The 24655-nt window shown below is 40.3% G+C and overlaps 2 protein-coding genes across 2 annotated transcripts; one reads left to right on the top strand and one right to left on the bottom strand.

Moving 5' to 3' along the window:
* The first annotated feature begins 224 nt into the window (after window positions 1–224).
* pdxkb (pyridoxal (pyridoxine, vitamin B6) kinase b) lies at window positions 225–20564 on the top strand. Its single transcript, XM_047603451.1, has 11 exons — window positions 225–709; window positions 7385–7439; window positions 11329–11433; window positions 11664–11747; window positions 12835–12869; window positions 13316–13401; window positions 14794–14839; window positions 14947–15058; window positions 15133–15269; window positions 15361–15427; window positions 15774–20564. The coding sequence occupies exons 1-11, from the start codon at window positions 629–631 to the stop codon at window positions 15887–15889; spliced, it is 924 nt and encodes a 307-aa protein (XP_047459407.1). The 5' UTR covers window positions 225–628; the 3' UTR covers window positions 15890–20564.
* Window positions 20565–20799: 235 nt separating this feature from the next.
* LOC125019083 (kelch-like protein 10) lies at window positions 20800–24373 on the bottom strand. Its single transcript, XM_047603592.1, has 5 exons — window positions 24153–24373; window positions 22717–23206; window positions 21913–22506; window positions 21455–21604; window positions 20800–21211 (listed from the first exon to the last, which is right to left on the bottom strand). The coding sequence occupies exons 1-5, from the start codon at window positions 24272–24274 to the stop codon at window positions 20918–20920; spliced, it is 1650 nt and encodes a 549-aa protein (XP_047459548.1). The 5' UTR covers window positions 24275–24373; the 3' UTR covers window positions 20800–20917.
* Window positions 24374–24655: the final 282 nt, after the last annotated feature.

Here is a 24655-nt window from a genome sequence, read left to right as displayed (position 1 = left end):
TTTCTATTCTTAATTATTATTAATTAAGCCCCCATACTCCTCTGCATGATAGGCTAACGCTGGTTTGAAGTTCGACTCTTTTCTCGAAATCCTGAATGATGAAAAAATCTACCTCCTCTCAGTTTTGTTCTTATGTATGGCCCTAATACGCAGAATCCAGCTGCTTTGGGATGAGCATAGTGATGAGGATCACATATACTGTCAATGGGATCAGGATGTTGCTTTAAAATGCCATGCAGTGACGTCATTGGGTTTAGGGGGCCGCGCTGAGTGCCTGTGCTGAATGTCGGGTTGCGGCGCGTGCACGTGTGCGTGTGTTGATTTTTTTTCCCCCCTTGCTACATCAGTCGCTCGTGACGACTACTACACTCTACCCGGTTGTTAAACCTTAGCGACGACGACGTCAACGATCGCTGCTAAAACGGTTCCAGCTGTTTGTGTGTCCGGTGTCTCTCTCTCTCTCTGTCTAGCTAGCAGACTGACTAACGTTGCTTGTGTTCTCGTTAACTGGCAGCGTTGTCGTCCTTTTTTTTAAACCGCGTTTCCTCACGTTCTGTTATGTGTGGACGCAACTCTCGCTGACTAACGGATTATCCTGCACCCTCTCCTCGGCTGACCGGGAGCCGCCATGGAATGCCGCGTTCTGTCCATACAGAGCCATGTAGTCCGGGGGTATGTGGGCAACAAGAGCGCCTCTTTCCCATTACAGGTAAGCGCAACTCGCGTGCGCTCATTATCGGACAACGCGGGCGACCAATACACCCGTTATCGGACACGACCCCAGTCTGACACGTTTTTGCTCATTTTTTTGACCTCGACATTTCACGTCGTCTTTTTATTAGCCTTAAGCTGGTCCATATAAACGCGTGTTTGTTATGAGGATTTACGTTCATGACACGATACAAAGTTGATGAAATCGGGGCTAATGAGAATCAGTTCTTCGCCTCACCCTCGCTGCCTTTATTTGTGGCGACCGTTAGTTGTGAATTATTTTTGGTGTAAATGGCTACAACGGACGATAATGAAGACACGACAGTATAATAAACTGACGGTCAAGAAATATTCGCGACGACAGCTGTAATTTTTATTCTCCAAAATCTGACCCCCCATTTACTATAAAAAAAATCGTTTATTTCATAGATAAAACGTAGGAGAGTCTTTGTTTTTCTTTACATTCACGTCCGGTTTATTTGTCCATGGTATAAACGAGTAACTCATTTGCTGAGGGACACAGTGAGACGACACCTGTCATTGAGAATGTCCGATAATGGAGCGAAGTGTGAGGTTTCATCCACCATGAACGTGTTCCTCCGTCCTTTAATGACGGAAAGCTTCTTCGCTGTTGGACAGTCTGTGGCAGAGTTGTGTCTGATAGTGGGACACCCCCCTCCCCCCTCCCCACCCGCCCGCCGTTAATCAAAGGACCCCTGAGAGGTGAAAATGAGGTGTCTGCTACCTGAGGACTCAGAGGTCACTCCCCAGTCCTCTAGGTTCTTTGCAAAATCTATCTGATAATAAACCCACAGTCTCATGCCTCTATCAGTCATCCTGCTGTATGGATTCAAATCATGTTTCATGTCTCCATAAGATGGATAAATGATCAATACTTTGCAACTTTGAGTTTAAATACATAGAGTCAACTGAGGTTTATCAAGTCATTGATTTGTGCAGATATCTTGCTCTTTGCCTACAAAGGTTTATTACAACTTTGCTGGTAAATTGCAGTTTAAATTAAATGAATAAAAATAGTTAGTTCATTGTGATACAATGACCATTAGAACCAGATAATGACCTGAATATTTTAATATGAATATATTACAAATCAAAACCGCTGTCTTTCAAATTAGAACGACTACAACAACCAATAGCTTCAGTCAATCAGTCAGCAAACAATTCAGTGTTTGTAACAGGTTATTAATCAAATCAGAAGTGGTCACGACAAAGGAAATACAAGCCTCAAAGATCACTAAAATCATGTGCTAGTGCTACGGTATACTGTATAATTTTCAGATACAAGGTCCTTGTCTCTGTTTCTAGACTCTGTTAATTTTCAATCTTAGTAATCACTAAACTGACCATCCAGGGCATGGTATATTGAAAAAACAAAGCTGAAACAAAGGCCAACTGGACTCATTGGCTTTCCTGAAGATGTTCCAACCAAGTAGCTTATTCAGTTGTCAATGGCTGGTGTGGGTTTTATTAGGAACATCTGTGGTTAGTGACAACCGAAACTACTATGTCTTTAATACGCAGTGCTCAAAAATCAAATTTAGGAATGTGGTCCTCGTCCCAGTTTACATGCACAACTGATGGGAACATGTCCTCCTCCACACTAGGTGGCGATTTGTGTCTTTTCAGCTGGTTAATACGGCCCCTTTTCCATATAATGAACAACTCAAGCCGTTTTAGCACGAGCGCCGTCTCGTCCTCTTTCCAAAAATGTATGTTTCTGGGAGCTTCTGCTATTTTCTTCTGCGATCACCTCTCTTGGATGTCTTTGTTCCAGGGTCATATGCCAGTGCAGTAGTTTAAGTCCGATTAAAGCGTATAGATTACAGGGAAAGTCGATTTCCAACCACATTATCTGGTTGTCTTAGTCAAATAAGGAGAACTCCGGTATTAATCTGAGTAACACCTTTACATGCACTTAAGTTTTCCAATTAGAGTTGGAAATACAAGCGAGTATCTGGATGTCACAGGCCCTAGTCATGTCAATTTCAATTGTTCTGAATACTAAACAAATGTGGTTGCCCTAGTTTAAGGTTGTTTTTGGTTTGTACCATAGTGGCAAAGTAGCAAATTGTTCTTTTTGTGTCTGTTTTCTTTGGGAGTTCATCCTCAGCCATATTGTATCATATCAGTGTTATAAATTATGTCATCAGCAGGTATCAGTTGAATAGTTTTGATACCTGTATTAAACTGTAATGCTTTTTCTTTTTTTTTTCTTTTTTTTAAATCAGAAACTGTTTGGCATTGACTCATTTTTAACAGTATTAAAATCACTGATCTGAATTTATTTGAAATGATACAGGGGTTTTTCTTTTTTCTTTTTGGGATCCCTAGTGTTGACATTGAGTGCAATGAGCCTAATTCATAATAACGATTCTGGTTCATACAATCCACTAGCAATAGTAGTCACTTGTGATAGTGAGGCTACAGTAAGTCCTACAGTACATGTCCCATTATCTTGAAAGGCAGTGGCTCGTTATAAGAAGTACTGGATTTATTTTTAGCCCTGTGTCTCCCCAGGATGTGTTTTGCGGTTATCCTAATGGCTGCTGGGCTTTGACGCGTGTCACCAGGGTTCACTGCAGCCACTAATGTTTGACTTCTACGCCTAATTTAGTCCAGTTTGTGCTAGACTAATGTTGTAGTAGTGTTTGCCAGTATTAAAACCACTGATGTTGTATATTATAGAAAAACCTTAACTCTAGCCACTTACAGCCGCAGAGCCACAGTTAGGTTCACTGTCAGCACTATTAAGTAGGATTAATTACTAATTTTGGTATCAAAAAGGTAAACTCTTTACTGAGCAGTACACTGAACAACAACAAAACAAATCATTGTTTTTAATAGCATGAATCACTGTTGTTGTTGTTTTTTCCAAGTTTAGTTCCTTACCAATAAATTGGAATTTAATTGTCAAAAAATGCTGGTTTCATAGTCACTAAACACAGTGGTTTTAATTATGTGGTAAGTTGACATTTAATTCAGTTCAATTAAATTTTATTTATATAGCTTCAAAGTATTAAAAGTCTTACACATGTTGGTTGGTACTTTATGCACTAACGAGACAGTAAACAGGTCATGAAGGATGTCTAAGTATTGTTGACTTTCAGAATAACGGTCTTGATTGTGATAAGTGAGAGGAGACGTACGCTTAAACAGGCACCATGGTTTAGCCTGAATGAGGTTATATGAGAGATGGATCATCAGTCTGTGAATGAAACATAAATGATGTTTATGGACATAAGCAGAAAACAACAACAAAAAGATGTACCTTTAGAATTCAGTGTAAAACCGGGTCAGTGAAAGAGCTACTCTCACTTTTCAAATGAACTCGTTTCAGCTGGTGGTCAACATCAGGCCTAAGACGATGATGGTGATGATGATGTCAGCAAGTGTGCTGGGTATCCCTCTCTGTCTACGCTGTTAGGACACACAGTCACTGGCCTGTCAGCAGGCAGGGGATGGCGGTATGAGGAGGCAGGGCCCTGATTGGCTGCCACAGGATTCCTTCTGGTGACGTCACTGAAGATGGAGACAGACTGCTGTAGAGCTGAGCTAGATAGATTTCACACAGAAGCCAAAGTCAAGTCCAGTGATGCCTGCAATCAGGGTGCAAAATGAGGATTTCTTTTTAGCATTCACAGCTAATACAAAGTAGCTTTACAGCAGCAGTAGTAGTAGTAGTAGTACTAGTATAGAGTAGTATTTATGGATATGAGGTTCATGAAAAGCAGAAATACATAAGAGCAGAATAAGAGAATGCACAATGTATTTTTATGTGTTTCTATCCTTGGGTTGCACACAAACAGCATCTTAAATGACTGCCGAGGCAGTATTTTGCTCAAGGACGCTTCAGCACCTCAGATATTTGCTGGGAAGGAATCCTGCTGTTGCTTATGTCAAAAAAGCTCTCAGGAAAATATACCTTTTTAACTATTATCAAAATCACAGACAGAAGCTAAAAACAGCTGTCGGCTCATACATTTTCAGGCACTGATCTCCAAAATCTTTCAGAGGAGAATGAAGCCTTGTGAGAAATGTACTAATCCTCAGTTGTTAACGGCCAGACAAATCTGTATTTGATGTTTATTTTCAGGCTTTGTGATTAAAAGGAAATCCTAGTTGCTAGACCCGGAACGATCAGTGTATATTCATCATCATTTTCTGAATAGTAATAGAAAACATTTATAGGGTACAAACTGTACAAACTGCCTGTCTAAACGATGAGTTCAGGCTGTTTTATTTTTTTTTTTTTTGCCTTACTCATTGAATTTCTTAATTGAATACATGTGGGGTTTTAGCCCAAATGTGACTTTTTCCTGAGTCCTCCAGTAGTGCCATTATCAGGTCAACAAATTTGATTTATTACTCATTTACACACAACAACATCCAGACCACCAGCCTCTGCAGAGCTTAGGCCTCAGGTGTTACTAATGAGCAGCTGTGAGCATGCTAAAATTCACAACTAAGGATATGAAACACTGTTATTTTAGAGCATGCTAACATGGGCATGTGACCTGAAAGAGATGACACGTGGAAACAAACAATAGTAAAATGTCAGATTTGTTTTTGGAGCCATCATAGCTGAGGAACGCAGCCAGCTGACATATCATTTGTGTTGACTCAGATGGGATCAGACTGCAGTGTGACACACATTAATTAAAGAAACCCCTCATTTGTCACTTGTGAGCGGGACTTCCTCATTTGGGAATTCACCAAAGGTGTTAAGTGTTTCTTTAGAAAGGCAAAATGTTTGCTTTTAATGTTGCCGTGTTGAGAGCCTTGCCTCGAGTGGAAGCTTTCCAGTCAGCGGCAATTTAAACAGTCTGTGTCAGTGACTCAAGGCTTATGAATAGAGCGAGAAAAGATGCGACCTAAATAACATATTCTTAGCCCAATGTACATCAGTAAGCTGTAAATACACATTGGTTGCCAATTTGGATCAGCCAAAGGAACATGTTGTGATAAACAGGTTTTCTAAAAACAGTCTGGCACATTTTGGAGCTAACAGAAACACAGCTTTGCAAATACACTGAGGAGGCTACAGGTCAGAATCCCCTGGTCAATTGATACACAATCACTCTCCAATAAGACATTTATCACTTATACTCATTGTCATCAGACCAGTAACTTTATAAATAACATATCTTGAATGGGATTTAAAGATATCACATACATACACATACATAGTTTTCATTAAACTAAAGCAATGCAGTCTAATTCAAAAATTTAAATGTAACTAAATTACATGTATAAGAAGTTTAGCTTTGCTGAAGCATTTTTAAATATGTCATGGTAATTTTGTGGGTTGTATTACTCATTGTTCAAGTGGAATTCAGTTGCAATACTGTTAGCTGGAGATTTAGCAAATAGAGTAGTAGTGTGTACCTTTCTCGTTTTACATTTAAGTTACCATCTACTCAACAGGGATGTTCTTGTGTAGGCAGAGATTTCATTCAGTAAGAAAGAAACTCAAAAAAAGCTATTTTGAATAATTGCCAGAAAAAGAATAATCCCTCTTAATATGAATTTGAAATACTAGGTGTGATCGGGACATGGGAAACTCAAATAACTCAGCAATTTGGAAGCGGCCAATGTGTATTAGGATCACTTATCTTTAGTAGTGTGAACACACTATCCATCCTTGCCACATTTTTGGGCTGCCTATTCTACTGTTTTCTTGAATTATGCCTCATTCATTCAGCAAAAAACAAAACAAAACACCCAACTGCCAAAGCAACAGCACCGAAGGTGTTGTCTGTCAGATCTTAGTAGTGGTAGGAAATGCCTTTTATTTCCAGATGTGAATATGTGTACTTCACTCTGGTCATTTGTGACCGGATCACCCGGGACACATGTTAATACCAGGTCTGAACAGGGTTTATGTTTCCTCAATGTCTCATGCAGGAGATATAAACACAGCCATTCACTGTGCTTTTAGGAGCATTGACGGATTCATCCAAGGTCAGAGTTAATATCTCCACTCACTCAGGGAGGTGGTGGTGGTGGGGGGGGGGCTCCACTCTGAAAAACGATTCTTGTATCTCAAAGTCACATTCAATTGAGAAGAACAAAGAGCTCATTCATTCTGCTGCCTTTAGCCCAATTAAATAAAGTCATCCAGATAACAACTGCATGTGGATGGGCCACAACAGAACTAAGAGCTTGTTTTGGAATCGCTCCAGATCTGCAAATTTCGGCTGAAGTTACACTGAGATGATGTTATTTTTTCATCTCCTCTAACAGATCACAGCCAGGGTTACATCCCCTTTGCAGTTTGAGGTCCACATATGAATCTCCACAGTTTTATCTACAGTTCATTATGTTGCTTTTCCAGTCTGCAGCTCTCCTGTTTTTGTGTTTTGAGCTGTAGCTGACGGCTGTATTCAGATAGAAAACTCTAAAACCCACAATGTTAGGACCTAGCTGGTGAGCACAGTGAAGCATTTAGCAGCTAAGAGACAGATATTTCCCTCAAGGGTTGAGACTAAAAATAGACCTAAGAGGAGAGTGAATGTCGCACTTGCATTTATTAAGTGGACACTAGCATGACTCCAGATGAGCACTAACAATGCTCTATATCTGCCGGAAGGCAGTCTAATAGGAAATGAGTTGTTATAGCTCAAATAATTCTCTCTGTGTCTTCTGTTTTCAGGTTTTAGGATTTGAGGTGGACTCAATCAACTCTGTGCAGTTCTCCAACCACACAGGTGAGAACGATGGCATACAGCCATAGCCCGTGTTGTGTGACTGAGTGAATGTTTTATCTAGTGTGTTTGAGTGTACATGAGTCAGTCAGTGCTGCTGGTGTCGTGATGAGATGTTAGCGAGTGTTAAAAGAGATAGTTGCTTTAGAAGCAGCGGCCGTGATGAGTTCGGTTTTGTTGGGGGTGTCAGCATCTTCACTGGCAGCTCACAAATGGAGATGTTTCTGCAGGCAGCCAAACTTCATTCACATTTTATAAGAGCGCTGTCAGACATAAGACACTTCATATGAATGCAGTGAACATGCCTCAGGTGGTTGCAGCATAAAGGCGCCTGTGCTTGAAAGGTCCAGTCACCGGTATCAATGTTCCTGACTACATTTACACCATGAAAACCAAAGACCATCCCAAGCAACTCAGAGAAAAGGTTACTGAAAAGTCAGGAGATGGATTTTAAAATAGTAAAACACCAAACCCAGTTCAGTTAAATCATTTAGAAATAGACAAAAACATGTTTAGTGCACGTGTAAATATGCCTAGTGCCCACTCTGAATAAGACTAGTGAGAGACGCCACTGAGACACCTATGGCTACTCTGAAGGAGACTAATGAGGAAGGACACAACTGTTGTATGGGTCATCACTAGTCAAAGCTTTATAAGAGAGCAGAGAGACATTAAATCTCTACTACATTTCACCACGAAGCATGTGCTGAGTTTGGCAGCAGCAAGCGCTGCCACCAAGCATGGTGGTGACATATAGAGTATGGACATATTAAAATCCAATCCCACAAAGTCAATTAAAAAGTTATCAAAAAAATAACCGGAGATGGGGCTAATTTGATTTTGAGGAAACACGGGCTGAGCAGCCCCAGAGGGGGCATCTCCCTCATCCCTCAGTGTCACATGTAATATTTTGATCTAATTGTCAGTCCCATGAATGAATAATCTGCACCGTTTTCCGCTGATGGGTGACCTCAGCTCATGTTATTTGAGGAGACTTAACTCAAAGAATGAAGCAGCTGTGAAAACAAATATATTTGTCCAGCTGTTGCTTAACAGTGGACACAATAAATCCACTACACTCCATCATTACATTAAGTCACTTTTAAGTATATTTAGTTTGTTGCTGGTAAACTATCCTCCTTAGTTGATAAGCCACTTAACAAGTCGTCCATCATCCGCCCTGTTTGTTATTCTGTGACAAAGATGATGACCTTAAGGCCATCCACGTCATGCTTGTCTAGTTTTTCATTTTCTCTAATGTGAGAGTACAAATCCTCGTAACCTACTCCATTTAATTACCCCAGTCTGAAAAGGTCGAGCTGTAACCTGATTTTAATGATGCTTGTGAGTGTGTTTGAAATCAGATATCAGGCTGATTATTTGCTTTCGTGGCACCATAGGTGATATTTAGCTTAAAAATAGTGAAAGAAAGCTGCTGTGGTGTTGAAGTCTAAGGGTAAACATAATTGTTGGTGTAGTGTTGGATAAGTGTTGCTGTGTAGGCGGCATGGGACTTGAATGTTGCAGATGCAAAAATAAATGCCACAATTTACATGTGTTTTAAAGTGTTGCAGCATGTTTGTCTGTCATCCATTAGCACCTAGGCCGGTTTTGCTTACTGATGGGTTAAAAAGCTCAGTTATGATTTAGCTTTATGTACAGGATACTGTACATAAAGCTAAATCATAACTGACCAGCTACCACTATGGCTTTAGCCCATTCTAGCCTTACGTTGGAGCAGACGTATGTAAGCTTCTTTATTTTCCAGAGATTCAGTTGGGAGTGGGGCCTCCCACAATGTTTGACTCACTTAAGGCACTGCTCCTGTTGTGTTTTCTGCTTTGGGAAGAACACGACACCCCCAGCCAAAATCTTGGTGTACTTAGTGTACAACTTATATGCGACACACACAACTTCACCATTTTGCTTGTCGGAGGTTGGCAGCTTGAGGGACTTTGTTTACATTGTAACGGTTGTTAGGATGTATGATTGGACAATGACCATTTGGGGGCAGGGTTTTGTGAAAGGTCAATTTCTTCGAAATAAAAGATCTACTGGTAACGTTCAAAGGTGTAAGAGTCCATGCTTTGACAGGTCAGAGCTGCCCTATACATTAGTAGGCAGCATTACTCCAACTCATATTGCGGGATGCAACATAGAACAAAAATGGATGTTTTATTTTTAGAAATTAAAAACACTAATTGGTGACAGAAATGTAACTCAGTGAGCTTCTGCAGCTGAAGTGTGGTGTCTCCTTTGGACCTTTCCAACCGTGCCCTTTATTCACACCTTCACAGGTGTGGTAGATAAAGCTCATTGAGCCCATGTCCAAGACACTTGCACCATTACAATGCCAGTTGGGGTGCAAAGTGATAAAAACCATCATAAGGACTAATGTTATGGGTGATTTGTGTATATTAAATGGTAAAAAACATGAGTGCCATTTCCAAACTACCAGAAATATGTGTTTAAATGTTTGTGTTGGCCAGTGCTGCTCCTTGCCAGGTGCCATTGAGTCACGTTCCAGACACTTTCTACCTCTACATTCCAAATGAAATTATTATTATTTGTTTTCTATCTCACACTGCTCCTCTGTCCACACATGGCTTCCTAATCTAAAATGAATTTAAATCCTTTAAACAGGAGACACCTAAGAATGACTGATCTAATCCTAGGTTTCAAGATCACTGCTATTATCATCCCACTTGCAGAGTAGACAGTGGAACAGATGAAGAAGTTTGTCTTGTGAACAAAAAATCCTCACGTCTATGGTATGAATCTGTGTGACCTTAAACGCCTGAAACTATGCTGCAAGCTAAATTGTCATCAGTCGTGTATTGCAGTTTTTTTTTTTTTTTTAGGAGACTGTATAATGTGGCGTGACATATTGGAAAAGACGTTTGCGTCAAAGAGGGAGAGAGAAAGTGAACCGAGAAAGGGAGAGAGGAGTGAAAATGGATCAGAAAGAGGCAGAGAAAGATGGAGGGAGTGGATGGGGACGCAGTAAACAGAAGCAGGCGTCGGGAGTTGCGACAGCAGCATGTGATGACGACAGAAGCAGCTCTTATCTGTGGGCCTGCCTTAATTTTCTCTCTCGCACACACACGCACAGACTGCTCATCTCTATTTCTTAGCCCCTTTGGCTTTCTCCCGCCTTGTTGCTTAGCAACCAGAACCCCCCCACCACGTGACCTGGCTGTGACTCACCTGGAGCTGCGACATCATGGGCCTGCAGCAAACATGTCATACGCAGACAGACGTGCCCCGACGCATGCTTACATTGGCATTCACGTCACATACATATGCATCCATGTTGGTACAGGACAAACTATACTTAACACAGAAACTACACACACTATATCACACACTATATCACAGTATACGTGTTTTTGTTAATAGTGGGGCCTATGGATTTGACCTCCACTGGCTTCCCCTCTGTCCCTGTCTGGCCAGATACAGGCTTCTGCTGCGCCAATTTATCAAGGATAAAAAGAAAAAATAAAGCTGTGTGTTTGTCCACTAAAAGATATTTAAGGCAAGATCTTGTTGAGAGAATCATCCGAAGCTGTACTTGCTGTCTGACCATTTTCCTTATTCTTTACTTGTCTATCACTTCTGATTTCTCAAAGTACCACGCAGTCCGAGAGCCATGATTAAAAAAAAGTGGAGTTAAACAACATGTGCATTCATGTGTTATTATCACATTCACTTTGACAACCCTTGTTGTTGCCTATAAATAATCTTGGCGAATTGTCATTACTGATGTATTAATGTTTTAGATGTAACGACAATTGCAGTTATGTGCTTTTCTGGCACTTATAGCATTGGCATTAGCATTATATTAGTCAACAACTTGGCAAGCACAACAACTCCTCTCCTGTCCTCTCTGCAGGTTATTCTCATTGGAAAGGCCAGGTGTTGACAGCAGACGAGCTCCACGTCCTTTACGAGGGAATCAAACTGAACAACGTACACCACTATGACTATGTTTTAACAGGTGCACACTTAATTGAATCTTGTATTACTTAATACCCCTTCTCTTTTGGGTTCTCTTTATATTCTGTATTTATGTGCAGACTGAAGCTCCTACTATACAATAAACATTAACTCCAAATTTTATCTTTATTACTTCAGCCATGGAATTTGCAGAGCAGTCACCTACAGCACACTTTAATAATACAGACACCAAAACAACCAAACCAAATCATGTGTTTGTGATGTGTTCAGGGTATACCAGAGACACATCCTTCTTGGAGATGGTGGTGGACATTGTTCAGGAGCTAAAGAGGGCCAACCCCAACCTGGTGTATGGTAAGGAACCACCATATTTTATTTTATTGTTTGCAGGGACTTATTTTTCAGTGACAGAACCAAGACGTCAAAAGAGGAAAAAAAGAAGAAAAATTAAGTTTTTATTGCTTGATTCAGTATTTGGTTGTAGGAGTTGTGTAACATGCATTAAATAAAGACCTCTATAGTTTTTTCTAACCTTTAGCTAACTTTAAGTCAGATAGGATAAATAAAGTATCTAATCTAATCTAATCTAATCTAATCTAATCCAGATATATATTAGATATTCAGTTTGCAGCATTATATTGTAGCAAATGCATGTTGACTTTATGCATTAGCTTCCATGAATCCCATATATATATTGAGGCTTCTCATCCCTCTAAAGTGTTGTTCTGTCAGCTGCAAAAGCTGCAAAATTGCAGTACTTTTTGAACACCAACCTGTATTTGTACATGATTGTGCATAGGTCTCCTTCTAGCTGGAGGAGTTTCATTTTGTATGTACCGATCAGTTTCACTCAAATCAAGACTGATGCAGCTTTGCCTGTAGACACTGTGTTAGTTGATCTCCTGAAGTCCAACTGCCACAGCTCAAAAATAATAATAACAAAGGCGGCGTGATGTGTTTGACTATACTGTGAGTGTAGAGTGAGTAACTGTTGATTTCATGTGTGATGAGGAGGGCGATAGTGTAGCACTTAAAGGAAAGTGTTTCCTAGTAAAGAGAAAAATAAGAAATTTGACCAACTACTGCTTCATTTAAATTATAATTTTGTGACTTTCGTTCTTTATTAAAAATAAACACAAATCTTAGATAAGGTTAGTTAAATTATAATGTTAAACATAGATAAGATGATTGGGTTTGTTGTTTTAATGACAAGTATTGTTGCCTTTTTTGTGTTCATGAAAGAAAAAATCCATATAAATGTACGTCCCCTTGTGGTGCAAACTTTTCTCTTCTTTTAAACACAGCGTTCAGTGTTTTGATGCTGCCGTTTAGTCTAAACGTTTTCATTTCAGTATGCTGCCTTATATACATTCACATCTCCAAATCCAGCTTCATGCTCCCTATCACTGCAGTGGCTCTGACTGTGTTATTGTCTTTTCAGTATGTGACCCTGTCCTTGGGGACCATGGATCTATGGTGAGATTACTGGGACTTGTCCTGCCTTATCTAATGTATGTGCGGCTGTTTCTGCTAATGTCTGTTTGATGGTTTAAAGTGTGTGGGAGGAGGCTGTGTGTGTTTATCTGTGTACTGTATATGTGGGATTTTCTGCGGTCGTGACGTGGGGGGGTGTTACAAGCCTCATTTCTTATGACAGATGGATTATAGTGATGTGACAGAACTACATATACACAGTGACTCACTCTCACTGTGTGTGCATCTCTGTTGTGTATACAGGGTATTAAACTGTGATGCAGTGTCAGACATTAAGATCATATTCTGTCAGTTAATGATTTAAAACTGTGAACACAAAGATCAGAAAAGCTTTGATCAAACCGAGCCCACACATCTGTGGAATTCACCCTGGAGAACAGGATTTTTGTGTTTTTATTGTTATTTTATTTCATTTTTCGTTTCCTCAGTATGTTCCTCAGAATCTTTACCCGGTCTATAAGAACAAGGTGGTTCCTGTTGCTGACATTATTACCCCCAACCAGTTTGAGGCCGAGTGAGTATCTCAGTTTTTCTTTCGTTTCTTCAATTGCAGTACGTCAGAGAGTTACCGTGCAAAGAGCAGCATATTAGCTCAAAACATTTTTATGTAATGCCACTCAAGTTGTTATCTAATACCTCTATTTTGTGTTCCCAAAAATACACCGGAGTACCCCTCATGCATCACTCATTTCAATTTTAGTTAGTTGTTTTATTCCATACTGTATGAGGATATATTTTCTGAATCTGCATGATGATAATATTATAAGTAACGGTCAAATCAAGATACAGATGTATCAAATGCAAACATACCAGAGTCATCGGTATGTTTTTTTCCAAGGTAAATATATATGTTTTTAAATATATTTTTAAATAAAATTTGAAGGATATAATTTACATTCTTCAGCACGCTGTCAATGTTTGAGTGACTCACAAGATTATACATTATAAAATTAATTATAAAATATGGGGATAAAAACAGAAGTTCTGACTCATGAGAAGCTGAACCAACAAAGGTTTGACATTTATATACGACAGGGATTTAAACCCGTAGCTGATCTGATCGTCTCTGCAGAGCTTTATGGCCAAACTGTGACCTGCTTCAAATGATTGATGCCAAAACTTAATCTAATCACCCTGTCACATAATCTAAACTACCTTAGGAAACATTTCAGTAGCATAACTGAATGTTCAGAAAGGCAAACCCGGGCCCTGGTTAGCTACGGCCCTAAGATGTTGTGTGTTCTTTTGCCTTGATAGTACATTCGATTTAAAGTCCTCAACTATGATAGAAAACACTGTTGGTCATAAGTTTTGTGATAGTTATTTCAGTGTCTCTATGAATTACTTGTTGATTATCGTGGAGAAACATGCAGATGTAAGGGCTTTCTCACCTTTTAACAGATACATCCTCCCTCTTCTCCTGCATTGCTGCATTTCTAAAGACTATCAATTTTCAGCCAGAGTTCAAGAGACCGACTACTCCACCTGCTGGTGTTTCTGTATACCTACATCAGACATAAGGTTCTCTATACATAAAGCCCACTCACATGTGTGGGAGTAACACTCTCTTACCAGTTCATTAAGTACACGAGTGAAAACTAGTCTCGTACTACATTTTAAAGGTTCTGGTATTTAGCATTTGATAAAATACCTGAAGGAGTTGTTTCAACTGTATTTTTGTTTTGGAGGCTATTGTCTTGTCAAACCCATTTCAGTCAGTTGGCAAATAACAGCAACACTTTAGTAAGACTTCACTTTAGGGTTAGGGTAACCAAATCTATGTGAATCTATGTATTCCAGTGTAGAGATGAATTCATCAAGTTTTAATACTGCATCTTTTTGGAGACATTTCCATGTTAGTGTTTTTGTTTCAGTGTTGTTGACCTAATGATTATTTGTATTCCAGATTATTGACAGGGAAAACTATCAGTACAGAGAAAGATGCTGTAGAGGTAATGGATAATATTCTGTTTCATCCTCCTTTCCCTTCTTGCATCATTTCTTTGTTTACAGAACAAGTTGCTACAGCTTTACTCTAACGGTATCTCACCATCTGTAGGTCATGGACCTTCTCCACGCTATGGGCCCAGACACAGTGGTCATCACCTCCTCTGATCTCCCCTCCAGACTGGGAGACCGCTTCCTTGTGTCACTGGGCAGCCAGCGTCATGGTAGGTTTTGTGTAGCAGACTTTTTGTGTGTTTTTGCACTCTAGAGTTTGACATTACTTGCATTTGCTGTTCAGTTCGTCCAGACGGCAGCAGGACGACACAGAGAGTTCGAATAGAAGTTCCCAAAGTGGACGCTGTCTTCGTAGGAACCGGAGATTTGTTTGCTGCTATGCTGCTAGCATGGACACATCACCACCCTAATGACCTAAAGGTGCAATAAAACTCAAGTGGCTAAAAGATGAAGAGGCAGATATGTGAATCCTCAAAACTAAATGATTACTTTTCCCTTTGTGTGTTGTCAGACGGCCTGTGAGAAGACATTTTCAGTGATGCACCATGTTATCCAGAGGACCATATCTTATGCTCACGGTAAGTTTAAAACTAAAACATACATAAACTAAAAACAGCTCCCTATGATCTGTATTTTTCTCAGTATTTTACGGAGCCTATACTTCAATTAACAAAACATATTGTTTAGGCAAAACTGCCTGCAGGTGGCACAAATGTCCAGACCACAGCAGATCGTAAATGCAGCTGTTACTTTATTTGTTATTTGTTTACTTGCTTCAGCAATTTACTCACAAAAGGTTTTCAACTGTGGTACAAGTCACTCCAAACAATGTGTGCATCAACAAAATACGTTGTAATGTGGCCTTACATTTATTGTTGATCTTTATTTTATCCTCCCCCTAACTACCATCCCTCTGTCCCTTAGAGTTAGCAGGTCCTGGTCGGAGGCCCAGTCCGCCCCAGCTGGAGCTGAGGATGGTTCAAAGTAAAGCCGACATAGAAGACCCTGCCATTGTTACGGAGGCCACAGTCATATCCTAACATTGCCGACCCATAAGACTCATACTAACCTTGCCCTCTTCACCCATAAATCTCTCAAATCATGTATCTCGGTAAAACTCTCATCATCATCCAGACTCCTTAAACACCTTAGTATTGTAACCCTCTTTAGTCCTTTAGCCCCTTTAAGTCCTCAGTGTCCTATGCCCTTAAACCTCTGTCCCCTTTTACCCTACCCCTGTTATGGAACCAGAGCCATCGATAGACTGAAGGTTTGGTCAGGATGGACTGTGATGGCCTGCGTCTTTTCTAACAGGATCTGAGAGTGGAGTTCATAGTTGTTTATTAGAAAGAGTCAGGATTTTATTGATATTTCTCACTCAAGATTTCCTTGATATTGAACTGAAAAAGCACAATTCTTAAAATGCATGTATAAGGGTGAAACAGGGTTCAGTCCTTGGAGTAATATTGGTATTTTTCACATTTGAATACCTTACCACAAAACACGGGGACCTCCTGGATGACTTATTGATCTGATGTAGCATTCAGAAACAAAACAGCAAATTCACAGTTAAATTGGTCCACAATCCACAGTGAGTTGATTCCAGCTGCTGAATGTTAACTCTAAACTCTACCTCTAAGCTATTTAATAGAAACTTGCCTACTGTCTTGCTCTGTTACTGCCACTCCCCTCAACTCACATACTGTTTATTTCTGACATTGTTGCACTCTTTACAGTCCACGGCTGTTGCCAATAGTCAGGATTTCAGCAACATAACATTGTTTTGACGAACTTTAAGAATATAATGATCAAACACGGTTTATCAATGGCTCTGCACACGACTACTTCGACCCCCTCCTTGTCTTACAGCAGTGATGTAATGGTGACCAAGTCTAACCCCTGAGACCCCTTGAAAATATAACAAAGGAAAAAAAAAACGCACAATGTATAGTTGATGTATAGATGTTGTACTATAACTGTATCGGACCATCTGTATGATATCTTCTATATGATCTGTCTATTGGACCATTGTGTTGATGCTACTGTACTATAGACCATACGTACCACAATATCACTCAAACCAGAAACAGCCGGGCTGGCTGTGGCACGCCGGAGGCTCGCGTTGTTGTCACTTGTTAGTAACTGTCTACTAGTCATAGTGTAGAGTTAAATCTCCTTTATCTTAACTCAACATAAAGAAAAAAAGGGCAACCTGAGCTGTCATTCAGCCAATCAGAAAACCGGCTGCCTCAGTGCCGGAACCAGCCCACATCACGCCGGGCGGTTAGTGGCCCAGCTCTGGCCCAGAACCCTATATCTGAGATGGGTTGTGCCACTGAATTACCTGGAGGCCTCGGGAAGTTATAAAGTTCCCTCAGAGCAAGCAGAAGCACTGTAAAAAACTAGTCTCAACATGAATCTTTAAATGAATCATAAGATTAGAGATTTGGAGTAATTTCTTAATTTCATTTTTAGCCCGAAAATTTTAAGGAGATTCAGTTTTTATTGAGAAGATATAGTGATCAAAAGCAGGAAATCCTCAGATTCAAGATAACAGAACTAGCACCTTTGACATCTATAAAAATTCTCTGCAGTATCTTCTATATGAGTGGTACTCGCATTAAAACTTCGATTATTTGTGATCTGACTTACCTAGTATGTGATATGTAAACGTATTGATAGTATAACTAAATCTTTTATTTCAGAAAATCAAAGACTGAAACTAGCTACTGAACTAGCTAGCTTAACTTTCCTCCTTGAAGTTATTGTGATTTACTCCTCAACTCGGAATTGCAATACACTGTTGTCCACAGTGAAGTAGGATTCAAACGAGATGAGATCTTAACAAGCGACTGTGGTCATGAGCCGGATTCAAACCAATAACGTCGCAAGAACTTGGCATGTGCCTTAGCCCACTGCGCTACCAGGGCTCCACAGGAAATGAGATTTTACGTTTTTTTTTTTTTTTTTTAAAGTCACCTCCAGGGTATTTTTTATTGTTTTGTTTTTTTCTTTCTTTCTTTTGATTTCAGATTTCAACAATATATTGGCAACATGAAACTAACTAAAGTGGTTTTGGAAACCAAATAATAAGAGGCTTAAAAAAAAATCAAAATAAAAAATCCAGATGTTATCAGTGTCCAACCTGAGCTGGATGTAAGGTTCTGGGCAGGCCAGTGTAATTCTGTACTGCTGTTGTTTCTCTATGGACTGTACTGTGATACTGCCTTAGGAACCTAACATCATAACTTCACAATACTGCTCACTGAAGAAGAGGTGGAGAGGGAGGAGGAGGAGAGAAGGAAGCATGAGACGTCTTAAAAGTAGGAACTTCTTGACAACAAGTTTTTGTTCTACAACTATTCAAGTACCGTGCAAGGACTGATTTTTTTATTTTTTATTTTTTTCTCTTTTATTATAGATTAGTCTTGATCAACAGATATGTTATTTGGTTTACACACTGACAGATGTTCATCACTGTTTCCCTCAAAAGTCCCAAATATTAAATTAACAATATAAAAGAGAGAACACTTGTGGTTTATAAATGACTGTTGTTTTTAGGGCTGTTTACAGACACTGAAATGTGACCAGAATACACCTCTTCAACTAATGGGTGAACCAAAAAAACAGTTGAATTTGAATTAGATTTTTGTACCAGTACAGTTATATCGTCCCACTTTAGCAGCGATTGTCATATCATCATCAGGCTGCTGTGTCTGTGCGTTTGACCAGCCAGCTCTCAGCTCTGCTGGAATCAATGTGTGCACTATCCAAACCTCTGCTTCCTCTCAACACACCAGTCAGCTGTATTAGTGGGTCAACCTGTTGTGTCTGTGCGTGTTGTGTGTGTGGGAGAGTGTACGTACATGTGTTTATAACTGTCTTCATGGTCACAGGGTTTTTTTGTGTATGTGAGTGCATGAGAAATGAGAGTAAACCCCTGAAAAGAAAAGTGATGATATATGAGTGAGGAGGTTTTTTAAAAAAAATAATTAAAAAAGAGGAGGGGAGGTGACAGTGATTCTGGTATTTCCCGTCTGCTAAACAAAGTACAATCTTATATGTTTCCATGATGTCTCACCTTGCCTCTCTCTTCCTCACCACCCTACATAACTGCAACGCCAGTCATCATGTCTGTATTGCTAGTTTTTGAACCTTAGCCTCGCTGTGTGCGTGTCCGTGAGTTAGATGGTTATACTGTACTGTCCTCATATTTCTCTGGTAGATTCTCCTGACCCCTCCCTTCTTTGTCCCACACTGCTCCGTGCCATTTTTAAAAAGTAACTCTTCCTCTGTTGTAATTGCATCTGTTGACTCACAGCACATGCAATTCTCCCACTAAACATCTGGACAGTTGCATCAGCTCTTCATATTGAGCAGCACCAGTAGAAGTTGAGAAACGAGTTGGGCAGCTAACATTTAATTCAGCAAACATCTGGAAGAGCACCCAATCTAATCACACGTTTAAGAGGCTAAATTATATATTAAATTATTCCTAATCTCTTTGGTACTAACTTTTACAACCAAAGATTTATTGATCATTTAAAATCTGATCCCAATCAGGTGTGGTCAAAACTACAAAGCCTAGTGAATCTTTGTAATGTTGAACTCATCAAGGCTAGGAACAGCTGGTGCAGCCATGATCTGGTTAATAATCCACAGTTTCTCCTGGGCCTGATTCAGGGCTGACTTGCTGCTTCGTCTTCAATACTCCACCACTGTGGGATACCGTAAAGAATTATCTTAAATGTTGGCGGTTTTATGTCAGTTTCAGTGTGCTGTCACACTTGTTTGACCAGCCACAGTTGACGAAATGGGAGGTGCAGCCAGCAGATATGTGGATCATAGAGTTAGCATCACTTTTACCCAATTCTCTTGCTGTTAACATAGATCTTGATATATCCAAAAAGCATAGCTAAAACAAAGGCAACTGGACTTGATAAGTTTCTTGTTTAGGTTTTGTGAGTAACATCAGTGGAGCAGCACATTTGAAGTAATAAAAAGTTTTACAGAGTTTAATAATCCCCTCGGTTGAAATGTCTTGAAGAAAACTCATAAAGCTGTAGCTTTTTTTTTGTATATACCATGACCTGGATGACTGAGAACTAAAGACTAAATTGTATGATTGATGCTACAAATGAAAGCAGCTGCAAGGTCTGCGAAGTAGAGATGATTTATTTTATATCCAACATGCGCAACTAAGTGAACAATAACAATCAGGATGCTGCAGTGGACTCTGTCCTAATCAGGCCCTCCACCTCTCTGCCTGTAATTTAAATGGATACATGACTGCTTGACCACCACTCTCAATGCTTTCCTCCAATCACAACCCCCCTTCTCTGTACCTCTCGCGATACACTTCACCCTTCCCTCGTCCCCATTTGTTTGATTACAAAAGTGACCATCACTAAAAACTGCAACTGTCCAACCATTTGACTCCACCTGTGGTTCTCTCTTCTCCTCCTGGTCCACGGTCTCATCCCCACCATGTTGTTTTCTTCTGTTCTCGGTGGCCAAAACAAAACGAGGAAATGTAATAATCATTGTTTGGTAACTGTTTTTAGTGCTATGTTTTTGGAGCGTTTCGAGTATTTTCTAACATGTTACAATAAAAGATTGTAGTGTACAAATTCACATTTATAAAGTATATATATATAGATATATATGAGAAATGTATGTTCTAATGCAATAAAGAGAGATTAAGAAACATAAAAACTGGATTGATGTTTTTTTGCTGTTTTGTGGCTGTTTAACCTTGAAATCATGGAACCGAAAATCCTCTGGAAAACGGAGCTTCTCTTTGAACTCTTTTAACTTTAAGCTAGCTTTAAGCAGTGTCTAACTTTAAGACACTGAGGCTATGTAAAGTTAATCAAACACTAAAGCAGGGGATACCCATTACCTATGGTTTACTATAAAATGATTAAATGTGCCTATTTGGTTTGCTAGAGGTCAAGGCCTTGAGCCACCCAAACACATTAGCTAAAAAAAATCACTGGTACTTCATGAATTAGGAAATGTATTTCTTCATTAGGCAGTCGTTATTAAGTTGTTTTCATAGCTCTAATTCATAGACAAGTGGCAGTGAAAGGTGTTCGCTTCACCACACAACAGCCCATGGCACTGCGGGGCATCAGCATGTCCCGGACGATGTGCCACCTGTTGGCCTTTGCATCGTAGCGCTCCACGCTACAGATTAAATTTCTGTTGAAGCCTCCAGCGACGTAGATCTGGTCCTCCAGCACCGCAATGCCGAAGCTGCTCCGACAGTAGAACATGGGAGGTACCATGCGCCAGTGTTTTGCTACTGGGTCGTAGGCGGTGGCGCTGCACACTTGGCTGACACCATTATGGCCACCAACCTGGGAAAGAGACAGTGGGCCCATAATCTGACTAGACAGAAGTATTTAGGCTTGAGGTACCATACAAAATTCTTTAAGAAATGTCTTTTGAGGTGAGTAGGGATGTACTGGGTGACTGAATGCCGATGTCCCTTTACAAGGTGCCTTGCCCTGCTTTGAAAGTCAGTTCAGGCTGAGTCAAAAAAGATCAATCTGAACTAAATGAATAATCCACTTTGTGTTCTTTTTTTCAGCTCTGCTTACTACGTAGATTTGGCCATTGTAGGCGACAACCCCCATCCCACTACGCCTGGTTTCCATGGGCGTGATCAGGGTCCACTGGTTGGTGTCTGGGTTGTAGCATTCAGCAGATGCCAGAGGTTCTTCTACATTGAGACCACCACAAATGTACACCTGGGAAAATAATAATAATGTAAGATATGTGACATGAAACGAGAGACATTTTGTCACTCATCCAAGTAGCTTCATCAGTGCTTGGCCATTGTTTCAGCTTTCTTTCAGATACCATGAGCATATATACTGTATAACACCATTCTTCTTGACTACATGAACTCACCAGCTGTTTTTTATTCACAGTTTAAGAACAGTGCTGATAATAAACCTTTGTCCAATCCATTGTTTTCATTACTAGTTAAATTCTGATAATCTGAATGTGAACAGTTTGCCACAATTCCATCTGCTGTCAAAGGGTTTCCACCTACCTTGCCGTGTAGAGTTGCAGCACCGGCATCACTCCTTTGCTCGTGCATTGGAGCGATTAAAGTCCACTGGTTGGTGCTGGGCTCATATCGTTCTGCACTGTTGAATTTCACATGTCTGTCGCAGCCTCCCATGGCATATATGCAGCCTTTCAGCGACACTACGCTGACACAGCATCGAGCTTCGTGCATTGACCCAACCTCCTGCCAGGTTTGGGTTGCAAGGTTGAACTTCTGTACGCTGCTTAAGTAGTTTACAGAGTCGAAGCCTCCGACACAATAAACAAATCCACTGAGGTAAACACAACCATGGAACACCCGAAAATCATTCTGCCTGTTGGTCAGTGTCACCCAGCGGTCAGCTCGAACATTGTACAGTTCAACCTTGTTTGTTGGAAAATTGATTTCCCAACCGCCAATAGCCAATAACACATCACTGGGCAGTCGTGGACGGGTCAGAGGTCTCTCCATCTTGGACACACGCAGGGTCTTTATGGCGTTCCTTACCATGGCCAAGCAAGGTCGACTCTTCTTGACCAAATCATTTCTGCTCACATTATTAACCAGGTACTCAATGGGCATCAAGAGCAGACGAACCTGAATGAAGACGAGGAAGTGAACATATTGAACGCATGAGTGATTTTGTATAGACTCCATAGTAGTGTTTGATGTATGACTTGTGAAATTTCCTGGTTTGGGATGGATAAAGTATCTATCTATCTGTCTGTCTGTCTAAAACACAGTCTTACTTTATAGTATGAGACAACAATGTAAATGCAGTTAAACTGATATTCAGCTTTCAATTACCTTCCGGAGCAGTGTTGCCATGTGGCCTCTACGTTCCTCAGATGCATAGTCTATCCAGCTGAGGATAGCCTCAAACACGATGCTCTCCTGCATTACGTTGAGCTCGTCCTTCTCTATGAGCTCTGCCAGCTGACCCACAGGGAGCTGCAGCAACTCTGAAGTGAGTCCTGCAACCTCAACAAAGTGATGGAGGATGTAGAGGTAGGCCTTTTCCCTCAGGTCTGGATAGTTTCTGCGTTCCGCAAACTTCCACACGTTGATGCAGTTCTCGAAGCAAAGCTTCTGCTCCAGGAAGTCGCAGCAGGCCTGAGCAACATCCTTGACAGCTAAGCGATCTGCTTCTGCTAACAGCTCCAGCACATTCTCCTTCGTCACCCCAACAGAGTGGGTGTAGGCGTAGTCCAAAATTAGGCTCATTACACTAGGCGACACATCAGGGAAGCTGTAGACCTTCTGCTCTGAGGTTGACAGTTCATTGCAGAAGAGATCTCTGTGGGGTCAAGATTCAGATGATCAGAGGTGATGCTAGGAACGTGCATATGGATCCAAAAATATCGATACTTCTGATTTAGACGTATGTTTTTGGAATCGATCTTCATATCAAAATATCGATACCAAGTCTGCTTTCACAAGAAATGTTAATACTTTTATGACACAGAATCTGTAATCAATTCTAAAAAAAAGTAAAAAGCGTGAGAGGGAGGGAGTGCAGAGAACTGCCCCCACTCCTGGGAAAGACCTCTATGATGATGGAGGCCATTAAGAAAGGAAGGCGACATTTTTTATTTTTTTTTATGTGATTTGCTTAGATTTTCAATTGACTTGCTGATTTGCACAGATTCACAATCAGCTTTATTGGCCAAAAGGCAAAATAATTGTATGGCACATCCCAAGTTGATACTGCATAACGTTGAGATAGGCTGAGATAGACTTGTGTCTCTCTCCAGTGATGAGTCATTTCAGTAGCATTCATTTGGGAAAGAAAAACAGGATGAAAACGGATTCCTCCAACCACAGGTAAGAGACTGGTCGTTAAAGGACTCTTTTCAAACCCCAACTTCTGACCAGTCTTTTATAACTGGAGAAACTACTTGAGCCGAGTTGCCCTCATTTCACCCTGCTTTTTATGACTGAACCATCAGAATCTGTTGCCTACTACTGAGATTTTTGTTTTACGCCATTAGTTTTCAGATGAGATGGGACATGGGCTTCTGTTCCACATCCACAGATTTTTTTTTCTTCAGGGTTTAACATTTAGTTTCAGACAGACTGACTCTCAGCCCAGTTCTTAAATGTTCATTGTGTTTATTCAGTCACCAAATGTGTCGCGTCTATCTCAAATCTTTTCTGGAGCAATATATTCACCTGTAAAACTCGCGTTATGCGAAAAATAGTGAACCCGGAGAACAGAAGCACACCGACATGAAGCAGCTCACCTGAAGTAGGAGCTGCAGCTACAGAGGATGATCCTGTGAACTTTAAACTCCACCTCACCGGCTCTGATCACACTGTCGCACAGCTTCTGCTCCTGAAGGAGCTCAGCAAAGACGGCGTTCATTTTTCAGGTGTAACGATGTTTTCTTTTAAAATCAACACGAACGTTCTACCTACCATAACTGTTACTTTCCACACGAGTTAAAGCACTGAAGTTCCGTCAAACTGTTTGTATTTGAAAATAGTAAAGCTTCATTCTGCTCTTCGTTCTTCAGTAAAGTTCAGTAAATTTATAAGAGGCATTAAGATAAAGTCATTCACAATAAAGCGGGATATTTCCTATTTCCTTGTTGTGAAAAACCAGTAAATGTACCGATAAAGCCGTATACGGACGTTGAAACGACTCTGAGGTCAAACATTTAAATAATCATTTAAATAAAGTTATAAAATAGCAACATATATATGTATATAGTTAAACGAATTCACCGGCATAAATTCAGCGTTG

The sequence above is a fragment of the Mugil cephalus genome, chromosome 13, assembly GCF_022458985.1.
Source record: "Mugil cephalus isolate CIBA_MC_2020 chromosome 13, CIBA_Mcephalus_1.1, whole genome shotgun sequence".
Lineage (NCBI taxonomy): Eukaryota > Metazoa > Chordata > Actinopteri > Mugiliformes > Mugilidae > Mugil > Mugil cephalus.
Note: the sequence above shows the minus strand (reverse complement) of the source record. Positions and strands in the feature narration are given on the sequence as shown.

What these genes read in the sequence shown, in the direction of transcription:
- LOC125019083 (XM_047603592.1), bottom strand. Translation starts at nt 24,274, where the DNA reads ATGAACGCCGTCTTTGCTGAGCTCCTTCAGGAGCAGAAGCTGTGCGAC. An exon ending in AGCTGCAGCTCCTACTTCAG is followed by an intron (nt 23,207 to 24,152) that starts GTGAGCTGCTTC and finishes TTGACCCCACAG; the next exon opens with AGATCTCTTCTGCAATGAAC. An exon ending in CTGCAACTCTACACGGCAAG is followed by an intron (nt 21,605 to 21,912) that starts GTAGGTGGAAAC and finishes TTATTTTCCCAG; the next exon opens with GTGTACATTTGTGGTGGTCT.
- pdxkb (XM_047603451.1), top strand. Translation starts at nt 629, where the DNA reads ATGGAATGCCGCGTTCTGTCCATACAGAGCCATGTAGTCCGGGGGTAT. An exon ending in CAACCCCAACCTGGTGTATG is followed by an intron (nt 11,748 to 12,834) that starts GTAAGGAACCAC and finishes TTGTCTTTTCAG; the next exon opens with TATGTGACCCTGTCCTTGGG. An exon ending in CCCAACCAGTTTGAGGCCGA is followed by an intron (nt 13,402 to 14,793) that starts GTGAGTATCTCA and finishes TTTGTATTCCAG; the next exon opens with ATTATTGACAGGGAAAACTA.